Consider the following 24,589-nt stretch of genomic DNA (forward strand, 5'->3'; position numbering starts at 1 on the left):
GAGACGCTGAACTCAGTACCTGCTAAGGGCTGGCTCCAAATGAGTCACAGAATGCTCTCAGTTGGAAGGGATCCATAAGGATCGTTGAGTCCAACTCCTGGCTCCACCCGGCCAGCCAAATCAGAGCATGACAGCTTGACATACCTACCCTGAATTGCAGCTGAATTAACACAGGAAGTACCTGAAGACACTTGGCTATCACTGGTGATGTGTGGGGACAGCAATTCTTGAGCACTTGTCTCTTCCCTACTGCCTGCTGATCCACCTCCCAGCACAGCCCCATGCTTGCAGCAGAGCGCCCAGAGCCCACCCTGCCAGGGCTGGAGCCAGTCTCTTGCTTTTGCTTTACCACTTTGGGCTGCAGAAACACAAAGGGGTGGTAATTAGCTGAAGCAGGGTGCAGAGCTGCAACCACCACCATGCACTCCCCACGCCCACAGCTGCACACACAGCCCCCATGCTGCTCCGGTCAGGAACAAGGAGAGCTCCTCTCTGAACCAGAAGCTTCTGCAAGAGAGCCAAATCCTTTAATTTCTTCAAAGCAGATTATACTAAAGGGGCCAAAGCTGCCTAAAAATTCATTGGAGTTTACTGTAGTTCTTTCTTGTGCTGTTCACATGAACCACAGTGAGCCAAGAGCCGCAGGAACTGGTTGCACAATACACAGGTCCTTCAAGCACCTGGCTGGCGCTGCCTGGTGGGGCTGCACAACTCTGCCCTCTCTGCACCCAAGGAGGGACAGGACCTGCTCATGGAAGTGCCAGCAGCAGCAGGGCCAGGGCAGTCAGTACACCCCTTCCTCCAGCATCTGGGCTCTGCACAGATGTTTAAATTTCAGGCCCAACAGCTTGGGCTGTGTGTAACCATCTAAAACACACGTCAAGCACTCACACACGGTGCCCAAAAACATTTTAAAGAGCCTGACTGTACAGGTAAGTTTCCACCATCTTTAACCTGCACACAGGACATTTAACAAGCTGGTCGCTGGTGGAAAACACACACACAGCGAGAGAACTTTCATCTTTACATTCCTCAGCTGACAGGACATCAAAGGTCAGGCCCTGCCCATTCAATGCACCACACCTGCAGAGGCAGACAACACAGCTCAGGACAGGGAAAGCCCAGGTAACAATGTTGCAAGAGTCTAAGGCAGTACACCAGACACTACACCATAATCCCTCCAACTATGATGACCTTTAACATCCACACCAGAATTTTCTGTGAGCGCACCAGGCAGCTTCCATGGCCTAACAACTGTACAGCCCTTGTAACTTGTTTACTGAAAAAGGCTTGAACTGACACATCTTTATAGTCTCTACTGGCAGAAGAGGATTAGAACTGAACCAGCAGGAAAACAGTGAGTGCTATTGACAATGCCTGCTGTTAGTGCTGGACCCAGGGCCTGCCCTCTGCAAAGCTTCAGGCCAGATGCAGGGCAAGCTGACCCTCAGCTGTTCACTGCCATCACTCAAATGACCCTGCACCAGTGGTTCCGAGCAGCCAGGGAGCCTGTGGACGCCCAGGGGCCTCTGATGCTCTGCACACAGCAGGACCCTGTAAGGAGGTGACTAATTTCCACAGCTGTTAGTTTGGGGAAGGCAGAAGAGCTTCTGGCCATCCCTCCTCAGCACCTGGCACATCCCTTTGAAACAAGCACTCCCTTCTGACACACCGAACACTTGACCACCAGCAGACCAGCCTGCCAGTGGGCTGACAGGGCAGAACACTCAGCAGAAACTTTTACTGTACTTTTTACCTTGCTCTGTACAGTTGCAGGCATCATAAAGCAGTCAGGGGGTTGACTACAGCAAGAGTCCTTCCGCTTCTGTGTAGCCACTCTGTCGTAGTGTAGGATGCACAGAAGCAAAGCGGGGAGACTGCCAAGGGTGTGACTGACCGTTCACAGCAGACCTGGCAACGCGCGGCACAGTTGTGCAAATACCCACAGCTCCTTCTCAGCAACTGATGCTGTCTGGGTTAAGTCTCCCACGTGCTGCAGCCAACTACAAATGCTAAAACCACACTGGAGATGACAAAATTGTCAAGAAAGCAAACATGTAAAGCAGCCTTGTGACCCAGCCCCTAAGTAGAAAGGTAACTCTACCACTTCATGGACTGCATTCCAGTTCTCAGCATGTGGAACAGGATGTACACCTCATTTTGCAGGTCATATTCACAAGATGGTTAAGTGTTTTTGGAAAAGTTTTATTTGGGAATTACATAATATTTTAATTTTTCCAAAATACATCTGACTAGATCCCTACCAAAAAAAATCTAAATAAGTACAACAATATGAAATTAAGTTTTTTTTTCCAACAGTCATTAAATATTTACTTCCACTAATATATACATACAAAATGCCACACAATGAGCTTGTTTACCCTTGGAATGTGTGCTGCGTTCCAGCAGTTACGCTCCATCTCTGCATCCTCCAGTTGCACAACATGAAGACTCAATATTAACACTTTGTACATCCTTTATTATAGGCAAAAATCAAAAGTTTGTTGTCGGGGGTTCTCGCAATAGAAATTAAACGTGGCCCACAGCAGCTTCACAGCTGCGGCAGTTTGTCTACCGGGGTGTCGAACTTGAAGTCTGCTGGGAAGAGGTCTGGAGCTCGCGGGTAGATCAGCCGGTACGACTGTCGAATCGTAACATCAGCCACACCAGCAATGTCACCAATCTCTGCAACAAGAAGATGGCAAGTGTGACTGGTTTTTACTTTTGCCGTTTCTCTGAAGAAAGCATCACTTACCAGAAGTGCTGCACACTGTGCTGGACTCCTAACTCTCCCAAAAGCCTGCTAAAATGGTTAATAACCACGGTGACTAACGTTTTGCATACCTGAAACCATCTTCTCACATGCCATGGTTCAGCTGATACCATCAATCTTGGAGCACTATCAAACTGGCAGAGGGCCAAGAGTGCAAAAGTCATTAGAAACATCTACTGCAAACTCTACGTGTGCCCAGCAATACTGAACAGTCATCAACATTGGGATCTTCAGGTTTGGGCTTTCAAGAAATACAAGCAAAACCAACTTCAACACAGACAAAAAGCAACACCTTCAGCTAAACCTGAAATCTATTTACCTTAAAATGCACAGACACCCATGTCAGAGACACTGTTTAACAAGCAAAGGAAACATTGTTTGAAACTTACTTACTCAAGATTTATTCAAACTGCACCCAGGTTCAGAACTTAAACCTTAAGCTCCACGAGCATACAGCGTTGTCTGAGGACACCAGCACATGGAGTCATGTTGGCATCCACAGCAGGCAGCTGTATCTTACTGTAACGATGGCTTTTAAGACACATAACCCCACAGCTCATGGCAAGCGAGGCTGAAGGCTTTGTACTGCTTGGGCTCTACATCTCTCAGTGCCCAGCAGACTGCCAACGGGATGAAAGCTCCGGGGACAGAATAAGCAGTGATTAATGCAGAGCAAAGCACCACAACCTGGCAGATAAAGGCTGTTCTTTACCTCCCTCAGCTCTCCACTAAGAAACTGCTAAACTTTAAACATTTTTGCCCTGAGCTGGGCACAGCAAAGGACTTTCTGCAGCCACCTACCAGCGCTTGGATCCCTTCCTCACAGCAAGCTCTAACCACCACGGCCTTTACTCCTTTCCTTCCCCATGTGCTGCTCCTCCCCCTCAAATAGGGCTGATTCTCCTGAGCCCCAGGGGCAGATCCGAAACAAAACCAGCCCTGAACTCCCTTGGCTTCCTAAGGGCTACCCTACCAGGGGAGAGTAACGCCAAAGATGACCTGAGGCCAAGCCTGCTGTCCCACCACCCTCCACCTTTATCACAGGCTCACAAGAAGTTGAGGAACACATATGAACTGAGGTGATTCCCTGGCCACAAGAACAACTGAACACTTAATGTAATCTAGAGCCGTAATGCTACTTGTGACTGCCCCCAAGTTTGCACTGGAGTATTCCAGAGCAGCAGATGTTTCCACATGCAAACAGTACCATGGGTAAAGCTAGAATATCCTCATTTGAGCACACTGTTCCATTGCATTGGAGAATCTCACTCCTAGTGCAGGAAAAACATGGACTCAGTTCACACTGAGCATCACCAATTATGCAGTTTTCATTTTGGGAAGTGGGAGACCCTGGCTTGGGCCTTGCTGCACACAATTAGAACAGCAGCTTGTCACTATTTGCACAGACCTCATGCAAGCTTTGTAACAGCACTGAATTCTCTTTCAAACAAGACACAGGGAAGGTGAAGTTTTACCTTTTTGTGTCCTCTTCTCCGCAGAAGCTTGTGATGCCATGTAAATTGCTGCAGCTGCTACAGAGATGGGGCTTCTCCCAGGAACCAAATCTAATTCGACAGCTTTACGGGCAATATGCGTTGCTGCCATTTGTACTTGTTTGGGAAGACCCAGATTGGAACAGAATCTTGACATGAAGTCTCCAGTTGTAATCAGATCAACACTGGTTTCAAGAGCTTTCAAAATAAGTTTAAAACACCGGCCTATTTCCTTCTTTGAAATCCTGGACACTGCACAAATTTCTAAACAAACAATAAGAATTGAACGTTACGCTGGACAGCATCTGCTCTCCCAGAGTAATCAGAACTGATGCTCAACACATTAACACCCACAAAGGTGGCCAATGTCAGAGGCCACCATCACTAAATGAACTTTGCACGTTTGTGAAACTTCTGAATCCCTTCAGTCAGTGCCCTGTTTTTGTATGGGGCTGACTAATACAGCTTGCTTGGGATGGGAAATTTAGTACTTGGTGCCAAAGAACTTGTATCCCTGTCCAAGAAAAGTTGCTCGTCCCGCAACCAGAGCAATAGACTTTATCATAGAATCACAGAATTGTAGGGGTTGGAAAAGGACCTTGAGAGATCGAGTCCAACCCCCCTGCCAAAGCAGCTCCCCAGCTCATATTGCACAGATAGGCGTCCAGATGGGTCTTGGGTATCTCCAGAGAAGGAGACTCCACCACCTCCCTAAGCAGCCTGTCCCAGGGCTCTGTCACCCTCACTGTGTAAAAGTTCTTCCACATGTTGGTGTGGAACTTCTTGTGCTCCAACTTGGAGCCATGCCCCTTGTCCTGTCCCCACAAGACCACAGAGAAGAGGCTGGCTACTTCCCCTTGTATCCCACACTTGAGATAATTATGAACATTAATAAGATCCCCTTATGTTTCAACAACACTCAGAATGCCTTTTATACTCGTTTTATTTTTTAAAATCCATTATAACAAAAAATCCCATGCCTGAGCACCTACTCACTTCACAAATCCAACAGATTTCCAGCTTCCCTCCTACCCTCCACCCCAAAGGTGAGCCACAGCTGAGAACAACCAATTCAGCAAAGTCCAGGAACGAGAAAACCAACCTCCTATGGTGACAGTAACTAGACCTTTACTGCATGGCAGAATTGAATCTGTATCACTGAGAACTTACCTTTAAATGTTCTTGGAACACCCTCTTGCCTACAGGCTATGTAGAGACAAGCAGAAGCAATAGCATCATTACTCCTTCCCTTCAGGCTCTTTTGCTCATACACTTGCTTGAATAAATTATTTGTTCGATCCTTCAAAGCAAGAAGACTAAATTTAATTAACTCTAGGCCATTTAATTAGCAGCAATATCAAAAATTCATGTGCTCATTATATTATGCTAACTAAGTCAATGCCAGAACAATTTAAGGAAGGGAGATGTGAACTTACAACTATATTTCTAGGGAGGTTGATTCTGTCTGCCATGTTGGTGATCTCTTTAAAAGCATTCATCATGGCACGATCCGAGCTGCTCATCGTCCTGCGGTTCTGGTACTTGGAATTCCCAAACTCATCAAAGCTTGCTGCGCCTGTGCCCTGGAAAGAAAAGCCTGTATTGTCAGCAGAACACAAGGATCTTCCTTTATACATCTCAATTCAAGGCACTCCGTTCCAACAGTCGTGCAAATAATCACTGAAGTACATCAGTGTCGAGCGCTGTTCCCAACATCAGGATCTGTGCTCTGCAGGAGTCTCCAACGGTGAACTGATTTCCAAGGACCACAGATTACACAGGGAGTTGTCTTCCCTAATGCAACAGTAGTTTAAAATGAGTAATACTTAGACAATGTGTGCATCTCAATGCTCCTGTCACCAGTGCTGAGGTCCAAGGCTAGATTTTATGCAAGCTTTAAGTCATTTGAGCTCAGTCTCTACTGTGGAGGACTGGCAAGTCAAAAACCCCAAGTTTTATGGCCATGGAGACCAGTTGTTACAATGACAACTCAAACATGAAAACCAGGCAAGGGCAGAGAACATCCAAACCAATGGCCTATTCAAAACCAATCTGATACTGTGCCTGCTGGCACTTGCAAGCCTTAACCTGGACAAAAATGTAAATATCCATATATTCTGCCGCTACAGGAAAGCCACAGACCTCTTAAAAGAAAAGATTCAGGTCTTAAGTGAAGTAAGGGCTACCAACTGCACCTGGCAACTTCAAAACAAGCTTCCAGCATGCATTTGGTTTGTACCTTAACTGACAGTACAAATTGCATATACTTCTATTAATACACAATTTTGCCCAACTAAGAGGATCTAAAGTGTTGAAGGTCTTCAATTAGCCATCAGTCCAAAACATGTCTGTCAGATTAGTAACAGCTGATGACAACATGGCCTGATGAGGTCAGAAGAGCTGTGCCCATAATTAAACTGTCTACTTTTGTGTTTGCTGTCGCAGTGTGCAGGGCCATGAGTTCTCTCCAGTGGAAAACACTTCCTCACCATGATCCCACATCATTAGCAGAACCCAGGATTCTCTGAATTGACAAGCAGTTATTTCTTGCTGGCACCTTCAAACAAGTTTGCTGGGCTGGGGCATCCAACTTTCATTGCAGACATATCTGGTTGTTTAAACAAGCTGATACAGTGGCTGTTGGACACAGACTACTACACAGCTCTGTTTTGCCCAAAACAGTAAACAAAGTAGATCTTGATCTACGACTGACAGCACCTGCTCTCAAGTTGAAGACTCAGCAAAGGTATGAAGTGGGGCCAGGACACAGCAAACAAAGTTCAGACCACACCACTGCACCACCTTGGTCCTCTGAGCTGCCCACATGGAGTCAGCGCTTGTTTCTTTTCTAATTGCACTTCTATTTTAAAACCACCTCCAAGTCTGTAATCTCTCCCTACTACACATCTGCATGTAATAAACATTCTTTGGTTGACACTAGCAACACTCACTTTTGACAATTCGCTGTTCCTCTTCCCTACACCCAAGGACTCCAGTTACACCCCATTCATGGTGAGCTCAGCAGACACCTCTACTGCTGAGACCTGTATCTGTGGTATGCACACCCACTTTTGATACTGCTGTGGAGACTGACAACTCTGGCACAGAACCCTCCCTCACAAGTTTCCCTAACCCCTTCAATAGGCCCACTATGATAGATGCTAAACTCCAACATCACTCTTGGTTTTTTCCTACTCCTTTCAGATTAAAGAATCGCCTGGAAATGGTCCTGCTGGCACCAACACAGCCGAGGGCTGCTCCAGACAATCCTGCTTCCTTGAGTGGATGGAACTCTTCCAGCTACCCAATGGTGCCATAAAGTTCAGGGATGAAAAAGAGCAGGAATCAAGCACAAGAAAAACCCTTGGCCACACAGAGCATTACCTGCAACACTGGTCCTTCCTTTCAGACATTGTATCAGAACAGCTTCCCTCATCCCAAAACACACAAGTTGCAGGTCAAAAGGCTCCCTCCTGGCCATCGCTCACACCCATTCCCTGCAACACATCACGATGTTCACACGTACCACAGGCTCCTGGGCTGGTGCTACACACTAATGCTTGCAGGAACTGCACATGCTGAAAGTCTTGTAGATGTCAGAAGAGCGACCACAAAGGCCTACTGACCCTGACAGCCAGTCCCCAGTCCTCATCTACTCAGGCTTCATGCCAGATAGTCCTTTACCAGTAAAGGGTGCTCTGCCTGGGGCCATCAAGTGTTCCCCTACATCACAGGGACTTTCCCTGGTCCAATATACAGCACCTTTTTTAAGTAGTAAAAACTGAGACGCGAAGGAGAACTTTCTCACTATACTCACAGTTACCTTTCCCACAAACACTCGTGTATGTGTACTGAAACTACCAATGCAGCTACAGACAAGTACTGTTAGCCAAAGGATTTCACCCTGTCAGTATGAGCACTCTCCAACAGCCATACCCAATATACAGCTCACAACTATAAAAGGGTTGGAAAATACTCTTCCATCGCAAGCACTTAAGGAAACCACAGCAATTCTTCTTGCATTTGCTATTGAAATGCACCATCTACTTTCCTTCTGAAGCTTTCAATTGAGGGACAATGCTTTGCTGGCTTCAGCCCTTGACAACCATGTTCAGAGTCCCTCTTCCCTTCATGGAAAAAAACAAAAGCCACACACTTGACCTGAAATCAAGTAGACTAAGAATTGTGCGTTTTACTGTTGTGGCCTTCATGAGACATCTACTAATGATAATCTTCCCACCTCATCAAGAAAGGTGCCTCTCAAAAGTCAGGAGTTCCACCTGCTTGGCTTTTTCAACAGAGCAGAAGCCTCATAGATACAACCCTGGGAACAGCCTCAAAAATAGTTACAGTGAGAAAACACGGTCTGGGAAACAGCAGGCTTGGCCTAAAGTGCTGGCAGCCAGCAGCTCTGTACCCCTTTAACAGCAGCGAGTAGAAGTATCACCATGACCCACATCACTGAAGTTACCAACAGCGCCAAGGTATGGCCCCAGATCCAGCAGTCCTCTTGCCCAGTACAACCAGCTCTTTATACAGTCTGATAGATCCTTTCTTTTTTTCTTGCCACTGCTTATCAATATAACCCTTCTGGATCCAGGCCAGACAGCCTGACAACACCAGCTTGCTTTCAGAGGCATCTGATCCAAGGATAGGAATTCTATACCACAAGTCTGTATCTTGTTCAACCAACCTACAGTCTCCTGTAGATACAGTCACTACAAAAAGGAACAGGTTAACTGCAACGGGTGACAAAAGACGGTTTACACAAGATAGGTAGCAAAACTTAAAAGGTTTCTTTTAGATTCATAGAAAAGACTTCTTGATACCAAGGCAGATCTAGAAGCTGCTCCTTCTTCAGTTGTTTTTACTGAATTTGACATAAATCCTTACGTAGAGATAACTGTAATATTCTGGCAATCAAGTCACAATTAACACCAGACTTCACCAATTGATTGCACTGTCATCAGATCAACTGTGGCACACTGTATTTACTTTTGGCAAGATACAGTTCTGTGCCAGTATCCTAAAGATCTGCCTGAAGAATGCAAACCACTTCCACCACAGCCAACTATGCTATTCATCCTCCTCTTCACAAATTAATCTGTCTTCCAACACAGGCTGTTGCTGCCTCAGACAGATGGGTCCCTTAAGTACTAAAACCAATTAGGAACTAATCCCTTTGCATAGGCCAAGCAGGCTCTCTTCTGCTCCTAGCAGATACAGACCACACACTCCTTCAGGAAGGAGCCCTGAAGCAGCACCTCCTGGTTTTAAAGTGGACAGAGACAAACCATTCTGTGATTCAGAACTACCCCATTCTGTTGCTATTTCAAGGCAACAACCAATCGCCAGAACTTTACTGTTTACCTGTCAAGTGGAATGGTTCTGGCACCACTTCCACCTACATTCCCAGCAGTTTACGAAGATCTCCAGTATGATGTACCATTAGAATTATCAATGTCCTCTTTTGGATTTTCCACAACACAGGTTGACATTTGGGGTTTTTTTAGTACTGCAGGTGTTTGGTTTGTGGTTGGTTGTTGGTTTGGGTTTCATTTGGGGGGGTGGATATTTAAGATTCTATTACCTGCAGCTCTACCTCAAGCAGAAAGGAACACCTCTACTCCCTGTCCTATGCAAAAGGATAAAGCAATCTCTGGCAGACAAGTCTGGGGTCCACTCCAAGTCACTCTAAGAATTGCTGTTAACTGAGAAAATACAATCTTACGCTGCTTCATTCTCTGAAATTCATGAAGGCTGCTCTGTACTCTGTTGGATACTACTTACCTCCCTCGTGACTACACCAATTTCACCCTTGTTCAACCAATGTGCATGTGAATCTGGGTCAATCCTCACCCCAGCCTACTACTTGAGAAATGCATCTCCTGATATAAGCCATTTTCTTCCTTCCAAATGACTGAGGAAAAGGGCAGCTCCCACTATAGAGCTCTCACATCAATGAACTGACATCTCAGAACCCCTGCTTGCTGGCAAGACAAACACAGGAACTCTTGTACAGAACACATCCTGGTTTGTCAGAGATTCCCAATTTCCTGTAGAAAATAACGTCTCTTTCCTGTGATTCCTCCCCATGAAAATACAATATCCATAATAGAACAAGCCGCCCCCACTACATTCTCCAATGTGATCCTGGCCATTCCAGTACTTGGGACATTTCTGCTTTCAGTTCTTATTATGCCACACTGACATTCTCACATCTTGTCTTCAGTGAGTAGCATTCTTTGCTACTGCAAATTTGGTCACACTTATTCTGGGATGATCTGGTTAAGAGCAAAACTGTTTCATCAGATCAATCTCTGTAAATTCTTAAGTTTTCATTAAAACCCAAACTTTTCATTTCCTTTGTGTCTTTAATTCTCTCACTGAGTCTGCTATCCCTCTAAATAAGGATTTGAATCTCTACAGTTCCTCTGATCTGAACCGCTAGAGCAGCAGAACCAGGAGCAGCAAGTAATCCCACAGCCCTGCAAACTTCTCTTCTGTTGAAGGGGTCAGCCCCTTCCCGCTACCGCCAGCAAAGAGCCACATTTTACAAACAGTTGAAAGGGTTCAGTTTAGTCAAAATCACTTTGTAAATACATTCTCCAGATAGTTTCCCCACGGACACACAAATATGTACTTGAGGTAAAGACACCTGAAACTTAGTGCAGTTCAGCACTGAGTATTACCTTGCCGATCATCGTACTCAAGTCGCCATCGCTCAACAGCGGATTCTGGGTATCCCCGACTCGAGACGGATCTTTCGTTGCTTTGTCGTTGCTGAAAGTTCTCCACTCCGACCCCACGTCAATCACCCGGTCACCTGAGCGCACAGGAAACAGGAGTCTGCGTTAACCCAGCGCTCTGAGACAGGCAGTTACAGAGCTGAGCTCCCCGGTCCTACAGTGCCTGTCTGTGGGCACTGCCAAGCAGAGCAGTGACTTGCAGGACCATGTACCAGACCACTCAGGGTTTGCAAATTAAGCTCAAAGCAATGAGGGGGGGAAAAAAAATGAATGCAATTACAGCTGCAGAGAAAATACAACTAGAGAGATGCAGCCAGAACACAGAGAGTTACAGTTAGCCTTAAAGAGCATCACAGTGTCTTCAACACACAAAGCATCAAGCCCTTCATTTCAAGCTGGTGTTCATGGTCACACACAGATGTTCTCAGCCCTTAGATGAGCAAGTTATTGTAACTGAAGTTCTCTCACATTTGCCACATGTTCAAAGCAGGTATGTGCATTATCTAACATGCACCATCTCATTAAGCTGTAGCAAATCACTTCAGGTCCTTGGGACTCTGAAATACACCACCTTCTAACCTACCAGAATGACATTTTACAGCTTAATTCTTGTTTTTGAAGAGGGCTGACCCTGTCCAACTCCACTTCATTTATGATGCCTGACAGTATCAACACTAAATATATATACAAAACTATTTCTTCTTAAACTCAGTCTACCCTGTTATACCTGGAATAATTTGAACACAGATTCGGATTAAGCAGAAAAAGCACTAAAGCCAGTCTCTGAATGAAGCAACTTTCCTTGCAGTCATCTATTCATCTCACATTCATCTACACCTTTCCTACAGCAACCTCCCAGATTAAGAAATAACTCCAACCCAGATTCTGATGCAGGCAAGAGCCCAAACAGTAATCACAATGATACAGTCCTAAAACAACCAAACCAGAACACCCCCACACAAAAAAACACCCACAAAGTCCCACACCACACCCTCCTGCACCCACCTGCACAGTTCATTCTATTCACAAGGCTGGTAAAAGCTGCATCTCAAAGGCATTGCCTCCAGGGCAATAATACAGATTTTTCAGGAGTACAAGTACAGAAAATCACCAAAAGAACACTTCTCAATGTTTTGCAGTAAAGGAGATTACAGAAGAAACTGCAATATAATTGTCACCCTGCTTTGCTAAACCTGAGGAAAGATTCCCGAACTTTATCAGTGGTGAAGCATCTTTTGAAAGAAATGCCTGCAAAAAATAAGTAGCATTGACTGCAAGAAAAATTTCTGGTATGGAAGTCTTAGCATGAAACTGCAGAGGCTGATTTACCCTGGTAAAGACATAAGCAGACAGACAAAAGCACACTGCAAACAACAATAATATAAGAGACAAAGCTGGAGAAAATGGAGGAGCAACAGAGTGGTGTAACTGCACAGCCCCTTGGGGAGGAGAGGGAGGATCTAGTCTGAATGAGGATCTTTATTCTTAAAATTATGCAAGGAACATGGTTGAAATTGAAAGCTGTGAATGAGCCATAAGAAATCACCACGATCAAAAAGAATAAATTTATTAGAGGTGGTCTCATCAGTACCTGCCAGACACGCTCACAGCTATGCTCCACCTTTATTTACTGCTCTAATGAACGTCAACAAGAGGAAAAGACTTTTTAAATCCTCAAAACCTAGAAGGTTAAGAAGGCAGCAGAGCAAAAGAATGCACAGATCTGTTCTTTCTGCTACAAAGGTCTCATCCCTCTTGCAAGCTTAAGTCAGCAGACAGTGTGCTCCTCAGCTCCTGGACTCTGTAAATATTTGATTCAGCGATGCTCCTTCTATGGCCTAGTCGTAACTTTACTTTAAGACAACCCCCCAAAACTGTTTACAGCATCTAAAAAAAGCAAAATGTACTTAAAATTCTGGCATGGTATAAATAGAACACTGAGTACAGGGCAATGATGTAATATTTTTTCCACACAAGTGGGAATGACCTAAATGACTCACTCAGGGATCTGCCTCTTGTGAGTTATGAACCACTCCTGCTCTAACAAAAAAGTGTTATATCACTGCCTGCTTTGGCAAACACATTACAAACAAAGGACTGAGACTACTATTTCAGAGTGAGAAAAGATTAAGTAGAACAAATCGCTGAATATAAAGCATTTGTGTAATTAAGATACAGTACGCAAATATATTTACTTTGCCAAGAAATCTGCTATTGCAGAACAGAAGTTTTCCTGTGTAGTCCCAGTGTCTTATTTAAAATATAGAGGTCCTAGGAAGTACACTGCCCTCTTCAAAAGGCTTCTATAAAACTGTGACGCAAGCTAGAAATATTAACAAAACCAGAATAGGCTAAAAGGTTTCCATAGATGGTAAATATGCTCATTCACAAGCAGCCAATTACCCCATTTCACACACACATAAAAAAAACCCCAAAACAAAGTGTGGCATTTAACTCTTGAAAACATAAAAAACACTTTGGAACTGTGACATTAATACAGATGCCATTAAGTCCCACCCTAAGTCATCGAAACAAAACCTTAAACTACTAAAGTCAGTCTTACAAAAAGCAGTGTAAGGAATCAGCCTTGAAAATGGGTCCTGAGTTAACTTTTCAAGTCCTACACTGAATTATCTGGGTCCTGCACTACTCACTGGCCTTCCTGAAGCACCTGGGGAATGGGTTTGACACTCAAACATCAGAGTAAAACAAATCTCCCAGCAAGTACTCTGTAAAATCATCTCTGCTTTCTCACATCATTATTATATTGGTTTTGGCAACAATGGCAAGCTGCGATAAGCATGGGAGTGGCTGCATATTCCCTTCACTGCTTCCTTTTGATGCAGTCTGTTTGAACAAAAATAAGCTTCATTAGATATGGTTACATTAGACACTCCTTTATTTAAGTTTCATCAAACAGATGAGTTCATCTCCTCAGCTTCCTCCTCTGAAGTACTTAAAGATGCTGTTTACAGGACCCAGTCTTTGTGGAAACCATCTCCAGAATGCTATACCGAAGCATGTTTCTCAAAGTAAGTTTTTCTCCATTGTCCCTTTTCATTTCCTAAACAGTTCTTTCAGAATTAAGTTACTCTTTAAAATACAGTCTAGTAGACTAACACACAGGCTCTAGTGGAAATACACACTGCAAACTTCACTGACTCAGGTTGCCCACCATCTGAAAAGCTCATTTAGTAAAATGCAGAACTGTTATTCAGAACGGAAAACCTCAGACCAAGCTTGCTTTTCTTCACAACTGCCAAATGCAAAGAGCACACACTAGTGAAAGGAAAAGGTAAACTCAGGTCAGTATCAAAAATTAAAATATCATTTTGAATAGTTTGAGGTTTTTTTTAAATTAACTTAAAATTATCTACACATCGTTAGCTAAATATGTTTACTCCCCCTCCAAACACAGAAAGTAATTTCTCAAAGGAAAATATTCTCCTTCAACAAGCCCTGAAATTTCAATTACTTATTTAGAGAAGTAGGATCAGGTATTTTAATGCTGCACCCCACTTGCCATACCTCATAATGTGCACATATTTTATTCTCCTTTGGCATTCTGTATTATCAGATTTATGCATAATATAACAACACATACTATATCCTCATCGTATTTTATGAAGACAATATAGCTGAAAATTGAAAAAGTTCAATCAAAACAAAAAATAGGATGAAACTCAAGCATCAAGTAGCACTATCTTCCATATCCAGTCTTGAAGCAATTCCATGAGGGTATATTCTTAAACCTTATTCACAGGAGCTCTAACATTAGCTATACATTGCATCAACTCTTATGTATTATTAATCTTTTGATCTTAACATCACTACAGCATCAGAATTTTTTCTGCACTTTAAAGTACCAAAATAACTACTGTTTCTACAGAATGCTTTATTCTTACAGTTAGTTAAGGCATCTGCTGCCATCTAGCGAGCACATATATTTTTAATTAAAAGCTTTTTAGAATGCCAAACTTTTTAAAAGACGGTTAATTACAACTAATCTTAGTCAACTCCTTGTTAACCAGAGGAATGAGGTGCTGAGCCAAACTGCAACAAAAAACCTCGGTAGCCAGCTACAAGCTGAGAATCACGAAGATGTGCAACTGCATCAAGCCAGGCTAAACTGAGCCTTTTCCTCTCCAGGCCAACAGTCCCAGCCTCCTTCCTGCTGCTCTTGTTCCTAAATCACTTTTGCAACCTTCTGCTAGACTTGCTCCAGCAAGTCTCTACCTTTCTGGTACTGAGCAGCTCAGAACTAGATACATTACTCCAGATACTTACTCCTCCATATTCTATTTATTAGATTATGCATTGCTCCACACAGTAGCACTCAACTTGACAGTTTGAAAAATATACACTTCCCCCCCTCAGTTTTCAGCTTTAGAACTTCTTATTAAGACCAGATGTATTAAATGTTACCAAAACATAAATTCTGGGAGGGATGGGGGACAGAAAAAATAAAGCCAAACCCACACACATAATTTCAGCATCACAGCTTTCTCTACCAAAGACAGAAATATTATTTTGCAAAAAGTTATCTTGCCCTCAATAAATTGTTAACACCACAAATGCATCACCACCACCAGCAACACCAGCCTACTCCCAAGGCTCGGCTGAAATAAAGAGAACCAGACCAGGCTTTGAGACATTAAACAACAACAACAAAAATCCCACCAAAAAAACCAACCCCACACCCACAAAAAAGACCCCAAACAAAAACATACCAAAGGAAACAACAGATCCAAACAATCTGACTGATGTCCAGACACCACCTGAATCATAGCAGTACCTAACAGCAGCTATGGGCTGAAACAGACACTGCAGCACTGCGGACAAATGGCTGTTACAAGAACAGAGGCTTAGCAGCTCCTGCATATCAAAATGATGACCAAATCACAAGGACCTCTGGGCTTCCTCAGTCATTAACTTGTAATAATTTTGGAGGAAACAAATAAGAGTAGAAATGTGAAACAGTCTTGTGGATGAGTCCAGTCAGCTGCCTGCAGACTTACGGCCTTTAAACAACATAACAGCTCATGTACTTGCAAAAGGATGCTCCAAAAAACAATGTTTCAGTGAAAAACTTCGTGCCTGATCTACTTTATGTCACAAAGAGGCTTTGGACTCTTTTTCCACCAGCGAAGCTCGGATCATTTGTAGCCCTTATTTGCCCTGAATAAGAAGATTCAAAATGTTACTGTTATTCCATTGGACAGATCTAGTACTTCAATAAGTAGAAATATTCTTTGTAGTGCTTCTCAAACACCTTTGGTTCCCAGCCTAGAACCCACCAACTAGAAAGTCTCCTCCACCCTCCAAGAAATTTCATGCTAAGGGCATGTTTATTACAAAGCCTAACAAAAGATGCCAGCTTTTGACATTCAAAGTTTATGGTTCCACTGTTAAAAGCTTTACTGCTGAAAGAGCTAGAAACATCACCCTTGTCTTTAAAGCCCTTTAAAGAAAGGGGTTAGACTTAAAACACAGACTATTTGAAATGCTGACTGGAAAAGGCTAGTAAATTACTTCATATTCCCTGTGTAAATCAAAATCCATGAATGCTTGTGCAGAAGTCAACCTTAAGTATCAGCAGTCTTTATAATTAGGTTTCCTATGGACCCAAGGAGTTTTATTTGCAAGGATTAATTTTTGTCCAGGTAATTTTTAGTGCTCTGGACACCGGTGCAGAAACAGCAATCAGATACAAAGTGCTAATACACATCCATATCTAAACATGTTTGCCTATTTAATAATTTAGATTTTCACATTTTAGTTCTAAGTGTTGATAATACAGAACAAATTAATCATAAACATACACTCAAATACTAAAAGATTTTTTCACCATTTTGAGGTATAAAGATACCAGCACAGACACCACATAACTGTCCTCTCCTGGACCCAAGTCAGGAGGACTCAAGCACTTTTACTTACAGGACACTACCAACAGCTGGGGGAGGGAAGAAAAAAGGTTTCTTTGGTTTTTGGAAAACAAGCATCTACATAGGGATAAGATTGATTGCATCCATAATGACAGACATCTTGAGTAACGGACCCACTAGCAAAGGCAATCATGAAATCCCTTCCTGCCCATTTGTTATACTGTAGAGAAAAAAAAATATCTGCAGCACAGTTAAACCCCACATATTCCTCACAGCCCACACCTGAATTTAAGATGTGGCATTCAGATCTCTAACATTTCAGGAGCACTAGCCAACTGAAGATTCTGACATAATTTTCTAACAGCCTAACTTCTGATCATAAGCTATTGACTATTTTCCCCAGAATTTAACTGAACACTCAGGTATACACAGAACAAGAATAAACATCTGAATAGAGGTCATAATCCAATTCAAAACTTAAAAGTTGATACCTACCCAAGATTTCTCATCAGCTGAAAACAGACTTCTGCTTTTTTTAAGAAGGCTACCCAAAAAGACTCTATACAAGAGCACTGTTCTTTCCTATGCCATACCTCCCTACTGAAGTAAAACTACCCAGAGTGAGAGAAAAATCTCTTACTACATGCTGAAAATAAACTCCCTACTGCTCCAACTCCAGCACATGAAGAGAACATTTAATGGGACTACACAGAAGGCTGAGGAAAGTCTTAGATCACAAAGGTACTCCTACCTAGACGAGATGTTACACAGTGGTATATGTCACTAGACTTACTCCCCTCTGAAATTCAGCTCATCACCTTGCTACATCAAGAAAATTCAGTGCTTTGTATTCCACTTCAGTTCTGCTTTCTTCAGCCCCTTCTGGCATATATCAGCTGACTTCCAGGGTTTTTTTAACTGCCTAAAAAGTAGTAAGCAAAATATTTACCTGTCAAGAGGATTTACTAGCCTTGTGTTCTTGAACAAAATGCTTCTCCCCCAACCAAGCCTGTCTGAGCAGTGAGATGTGGTCAGTGTTTTAAATGAGCATAGAACTAACTAGTTCTCTAACCTTAAGAGCTTTGTGAATTCTCAAGCCAGCCCACAAACACTTACTGTATTATACAACCTAGAAGGATTTAAGAAGAGCATGTATAATAAAACACAAGACTTCAGACAGCAGATAAACTTGGGCACAGACTTGTAGTTTCCGATGCATGTCAATCCAGATTAATATCAAGATACCATGTATAATTGCAATTTAGGTGTCCCAACTGCCTTTCATGCAGAGGGCAATTAACAGGAGGAAAAGTTAACAAGCGAAAAGCAGTTACCATGAATAGATGAACACAAGCTAGGCAAGGAAAGGTAACAGCAAAAAGGCACATGAGTGTGTTTACTAGACTGAAGCTGTATTTTGAAGCAATAATAGAACAGCCATCAGCTCCACTCATAGTGGCATTACTAGATTTAATTGCTTTAATACTGTACAGCAAAACACCACAGTTCAGAGCAAGGGAAAACTTTGTGCAAAGAAAAATCAGCATACTGGATTTAACTTAAAATTTCTATCTTACTCAGACATTAAGAGCAAAACCTATGAGCATAAAACTTAACTTTGATTAAAAATCTCCCAAAAATCCATTTACAAAACAGTACTCCCCCATACACAACTCTGCCTAAGACATGAAATTCCACTGTTAAAGAAGTCAGTTCCTCCTTCTCCCAGCCTCCTGCTCCCTCAAATTTTTCACCCTTGCAGCTCCAGACCTGATAAATGCAGCCCCAGTCATACTACTAATACAGATTTCATCTCATGTTCCCACACAATTGATTAAAAACCTGAAAAATATCTATTTAGCTATCTATCTTTAGTCAAAGATTCTTTGCTCTGATTTCAGCCAAACTGTACTACCAAAAAAACCCCAAAGTGAAGTCACGTCACTGTGTACTTTACACCAGTAAAACAAGATGCACAATCTCCCCATTTACCATTCTCCCCTACATACACCAGCAGCGATCTGCAGACATCAAAACCACAATCATTTTTAAATAAACCTGTACCACTACTTTGGCTGCAGAATGTATTAATGTATTGAGTCTTTGGGGTTTTAAAACTGTACTAACTGATCCACTTCAGTGACAAAGATCTCACTAACTTCCAGCCCACCTCAAAACACATTCTCAGTGGGCTGCACTCAGATCAGCTACACCTTAAGCTCTGAAACACAAATCCAGGACTTTTCTACACAAGAACAGGAAATTAAATCGCTAGTCTCTTAAGGGGAACATGTATCATGGAATCTGCAACAAACACAAGAGCTTTCTCATCTGGAAAATAAATTTTGTTTTCACTCCTTAAAACGTCCCTACTTCAGATGCCTCTCCAGAAAACAGGCATGAAGAATCAGATCCATTTTTCTCCTCTAAGTTTCTTACCAGACCAGAAAAGAAAACGTTGAATGTTTGGTTATGCACTCCTCAATAATTTATCTCTGATTTAATTGGTTTTCTAAACTAGCTGCTAAATACCCTAGCTAATGAATTGGACATATGCAGGAAAACTAAATTGCTGAGGAAAGGCAAGACAGATTAAGAATAATCAGCACAAGTAAATGCTAAAGCCTTTCAGTGCTAAATCCACAGAAAGGCCTATGTAAAAAAGGCACAATTAAAGGCAAAATGCTTTCTTCCCCTACCAGTAACACTGGCTGTGAAGAGAACTATTTTAAACACATTTTAAAAATTCAACTCAGCAAAAGTTTGTATTAATACTCTAGTGATTCTGCTCATCAAAAATGTTGACAAGTTGAACTAAAGAAATCTCCAATGCTATTGATTCGGAAGAGAGTAAATCTCTGAAGCAGTAAGACCGTGTGACAATGTATCAGAAGGTACATAAAGTGAAACTTCTAACGAATTCCCAAGGCACTTAAAATAAATAAATAACTAAAAATGTATCAAGTAAAACCTTTCCCTCTTCTTCTGAAGTCAGAATTAGCTTAAAAGTTAAAAGATCAAGATAGGCTTTTCCAAACTTTGTTGCCACTTCTATAGTAGCCACACAAAGAGCTGAAGGTGGACCAAGTTATTTCTAAGTAGTAATTCAGAAGCCTATTACAATGTTTCTACAGGTAGCAATGCCATGGACATCTGAATTTGTAAGCACCCCATTTATTATGATTCATTTATCTCTATGGTAATTCATGCAATTGAAAACAGTCCTTTTACCAAAGCAAATAACAATCCTCCCCCTACCTTTTGAAATTATTTCATAATTCAAAGGAAAATGGTACTCAAGTTTAAATATTTTAACATGTACATTAATAAGCTATGTGAAAGCTTACTTTTTGCATAAACAGGACACATTTTTAGTCACCTAGCTGAATTAGCACTACTTTTGCTGCAACTTATTAAAAGTTTCACTTTGTGCTAACAGCTGCACAAAAAAATTGTAGTTCAGAGCAAGAGTAGAGACAGAACCAAATCACAATAATCTAGGAGAGGGGGATACAAAACCACTCGAAATATTTAGCTTCACTGAATAAATCACCTGAATGTGAACCCTCAAAACAGAGGATTTTCTTGGGGTCAGGGCATGTCTCAAGAAACTTAATAAAAATAAATGAAGTTTAAAGAATGATTGTAACATGAGCATGGAAAGCTTCTCATGCAAAAGCATTATGGACTGTAAGATGCACAGTAAGGCACCCATCCTAGAAGAGATGCATAAAAAAGCATATGCAGCATGTTCTAAGACAACTTCATTCTCCTCTCTCCCCCTCATTCAAACAAGCACAACATCTAAAAGGCCTTTCACTTTAAATATTCCATTATACCTAGAAAGACAATTTAGCCTGTGGAAGTTGCTGCCACATGAACCAAGTAAAAGAGCTCAGCAAATTTCCAGAGGAAAAACTGGCTATTTACTTTGGATAGAATTAAAAGCCTTAGGAGCAGTAATTAACAAAAACAGGTGCTGGCAATGATGCAAAGAGAAATCCTTCAGGGCAGAAGATATCCTCTAACTAGTGGGAAACTAAGACTTTTTTTTTTTGTAAGCTCTTTGACAAAGAGCTTTTATTACATTTCTTGTACTGTCCTGATTGAAACAACAGTCATGATTAAAGACACAATACTGGACTAGACAGCACAATATTCTAATTCAAAATTACAACATATTTGAAGTTTTCAATCTAAACAGAGTTTGACTCTCCTCATAATGCAAGAAGTTACCAGAAGACAAATTATTCAAAACAGTAAGCTTTTATCCAACATAATATCATAAAATAAACACTTAGGCATCAAGAAAAAGCCTTTTAATACTCAAAGTATCAAATCCTAGTTTTGTGGGAAAACAAATCTATGCACACACAATTTAAGTTACACAGTAACACATACAAATACAAACAGCTACTCACCTACTACTAGCCCACACTCAGAACAAATCATATCACCAGCTCTGTAATCCTCTACTAAAATGGAATCTGGATGATTTGGACAAGTCACTCTTGGAAGTACATCCAAACTAAAAAAAAAAAGAAATTAGAGGTATTAGTTTGAATCAGGCAAGCTGCATATCCTAAAGTACAAAAGCTCTTTGCCAAAACAAACACTTTAATAATACAGAATTTACAGTGATATGAATGATTGAATATCAATCTGAACTTTACCTTTTATTGAACTGCTGTAACTCTACATTTAACAACCTAATTTTCAGGTACTATATTATTTTGTGACATATCTTGTACCAAAGCCACTTCAAATTAAGACATCAAAAATGTAAATATCAAACTTTATTAATCATAATGTAATTTAAGAGTCCATCACTAAATGAAGTTTCCCAGGAAACTAGTGGCAATTGCTTCCTTCCACATGAGCACTCTCACTCATTTTAATCAGATCAGTTTTACTTACCAGGTACTTAATTCAGAAAGTAGTGCACACACAACATCCTTTTTTAGGAAACAACTGATTCTACCACTGTGTTATTACTCAAATATATGGAGAGAAAACAAGAAGTTCCACTTCAGTGTAAACAACTCATTAACTGTAAGATCATAACAAAAATAAAACAGCTCGTGAAAGTGATTACATAACTGCTTCTGATAACAAGGATCTGTCTCTCACACCCATGTATATTCAAGAGTTACAGCAGCTGTAAAAGCCTTCCTATACAGCATCAGCTTTACTTAACACAATAGCTTTTTGTTACTGACTAGAGTAATAAGCAATTGTTTCTAACTAAACATTTTCAAACTAAGTATCTCATTCTAGGGACTGTTCAGTAACTTAAAATTAATCTTTTCAAAAGTAGAAGAGTAAATATTTATGATTGGGGTCTCTATATTCAACAAAGACTTTTTGCTCAAGCTAAAGAGCAAAGGATATGGAACTTGATCACAAAAGTTTGTCATGAGTACCCATCAACCTGAATCCGATTGTACAAAAAAAGTAACTTCTTATCCTTCTAACTGTATTCTGAGTTCTCACCTTTCCCCCAACCATTATTTCAGCCTAATCTATACATTCCACCTTTTTACTTTTTTGATGTTTGCGATTAAAAGTCAGAAAAAACCCAAAGTTAATCTAGTGGCTGCTCAGAAAAATAATTTTCAAATCAACACCACTCTTCACATTAAGGTCTCCAGAAAGAACATGGGCACACAAGATCTTCCGATGTAAATTAGGTTTCAAAATGTAACATAAAAGCTCTTTAAACTACTTTCCTTCTTCCTACTGCCAGGCAGTGGTTTCGTGTGACAAAACTGTTGACAAAGCATTTGCAATCGTCTGACTTTTGGCACAATGCAGACGTGTAGTGACACACTAAGCAAAAGAAAAAAATAATCCAGGAGCCTGAAAGAAACACTCAAGTGTTTCTGTTTAGGCTTTGCCTTCACAAACACGGCAAAAATTAGTCTTCTGATGTCAATTTTAACTTATTTATCTGGATGCATGTACCACACGCCTGGTAACATGCACGCCGGCTACACTCAGCCAACCGAAGGACAACGCATGACACGTGTAAAAAGGGCCACCTCAGCAAATAGCTCCCGAGCTGTAACAAGGCCACTAGGAAGCACTCCCTAGACGCTCGGACAGGTTTAGCAGGAGCCACAGGCACGCCGCAGTCCGCTCCGCGGGCCTGCCTTCATTCCTGACTTCAAAGCAAACCCCGATACAGCTTCGGGAAAGGAGACCGATTCAGAGCCCGAGACCCGTTTGGCCACCGACTACTGCCGGTACGGATTTAGGGTGGCAGCCTGAAAGCTGTTTTCAGGACCAGATAAGCTGGAGACAGGCCAGGGAGCTGTCACCTCGGCCCAGAAGCGGCGCTGAGCGGGAGCGGCAGCCGGCCGGACGCCGGCCAGCGCCGGGCCGAGCGGCACCTGGGGCTCCGCGCCCAGGCGGTGCGGGACACGAAGGAAAGCGCCCGATCCCTGTACAAATGGGACACCTGGGACCGAGAGCCGCGCTCCTTCCGTCAGAGCCGCGCTGGCAGGGCGCCGCCAGGCCGAGACCTGGCCCTCCGGGAGAAGGGCTCCATCGCAAGGGCCGGTAGTACCGAGCTCTCGCTAGCGCGATGCCCGCAATCGAGTCACGCACCGCCACGAAATCCCCTAAAACGCTCACTTCCTCTCGGCGCCCTACCGACCAACAACGACACGAAGAAGGAAGGCGGCGAGCCCAGCGCCCCCGGCGCTCCCCACCTCCGATCGCAGGCGGCCCCTCGGAGGCCGCCCGGCTAGGGGCGGCCGGCCCGGCCCACGCGCAGAAACCCAGCGAGGCCCAGCCCCTCCCGGGCTTCCTGCCACACCGAGAGCCACAAGCAGGGCGGCCCTGGCACACGGGAAACCGGAGAGGGGCCGACTGCGCCCCGAAGCAGAGCCGCGCCGAGACGGAGGTACCGGGGCCGGACAAGAACGGCGAGGGCCGCCGGTTCCTGCCCAGGCGCCAGCAGCGGCGACGCGGCTATTTTCTCCCCTGAACTACGGATAGTGAGAGATGGTGGAGTCCCTCCCGCTTCCTCCCTCGCGGCTCTGCTCCGCGCTGGCCCCTCCGAGCACCCAGGCCAGGCTCCCGTACCGGCTCGTAGACGCCATCTCGCCTCCCTCCTGCCGCAGCCCTGTGCGAAGTCAGGCGGCTCTGCAACGTTCCGCCTTATATAGCGACACCAGTGGGCGGGGCCAGCCGAGGGCGCCCTACGGATCGCGCGGAGGGACAAACAAGGAGCGAAACCCGATGGGGTTGGGTGCGGGCCAGTTCGAGAAGGGCGCTAGTCTGCGGCCCAAGCCCCTCGTTCCAGTAAAGCGAGCGGCGCTGGCTGACACGGGGCTGGTCAGTACAGAACCTACGCTGGGGGAGGCCGGGTTGGAACCTTCCCCTCCGGCAAGCGCGGGAGCCGAGCCGTGTACGGCCTCGCCGCTGCTGCGCCCGGACAGCCCCTGCGTCACCCTGCTGCCGCTGCTGCGCCAGAGCAGAGGAGCCGGGGGCGCGGGGGTGCGAACTGCCGGAGAAGAGCAGTACGAGCCAAACGGGGCTTGCACGGAAGCGGCGCGGGCACGGCCTGCTCTTGGCTCTGGAACCGAGAGCGGGCAGAGGCCAGTAAGACGAGACAAGAAAGTTTCGGTTCCCCCTCACAGGCATCAGGCATCTGCCACAGCTGGCCGGGGCTGCCGCTCTGCT

General features: G+C 43.4%; 1 protein-coding gene across 1 annotated transcript; it reads right to left on the bottom strand.

The window, feature by feature from the left end:
* Window positions 1-2,458: 2,458 nt before the first annotated feature.
* Window positions 2,459-24,023, bottom strand: GTF2B (general transcription factor IIB). The gene is made up of 7 exons (XM_084266380.1): window positions 23,990-24,023; window positions 21,322-21,428; window positions 10,959-11,092; window positions 5,703-5,849; window positions 5,437-5,566; window positions 4,249-4,530; window positions 2,459-2,685 (listed from the first exon to the last, which is right to left on the bottom strand). The coding sequence occupies exons 1-7, from the start codon at window positions 24,004-24,006 to the stop codon at window positions 2,552-2,554; spliced, it is 951 nt and encodes a 316-aa protein (XP_084122506.1). The 5' UTR covers window positions 24,007-24,023; the 3' UTR covers window positions 2,459-2,551.
* Between the last annotated feature and the right edge of the window lie 566 nt (window positions 24,024-24,589).

This window comes from Gallinula chloropus, assembly GCF_964237585.1.
Source record: "Gallinula chloropus genome assembly, chromosome: 6".
NCBI lineage: Eukaryota > Metazoa > Chordata > Aves > Gruiformes > Rallidae > Gallinula > Gallinula chloropus.

Excerpts from the sequence above, each read along its gene's own strand:
- GTF2B (XM_084266380.1), bottom strand. Across the intron at positions 5,567-5,702 it reads ACCTCCCTAGAAATATAGTT|GATCGAACAAATAATTTATT; the intron begins GTAAGTTCACAT and ends CTTGCTTTGAAG. Across the intron at positions 4,531-5,436 it reads TGTTCCAAGAACATTTAAAG|AAATTTGTGCAGTGTCCAGG; the intron begins GTAAGTTCTCAG and ends TTGTTTGTTTAG.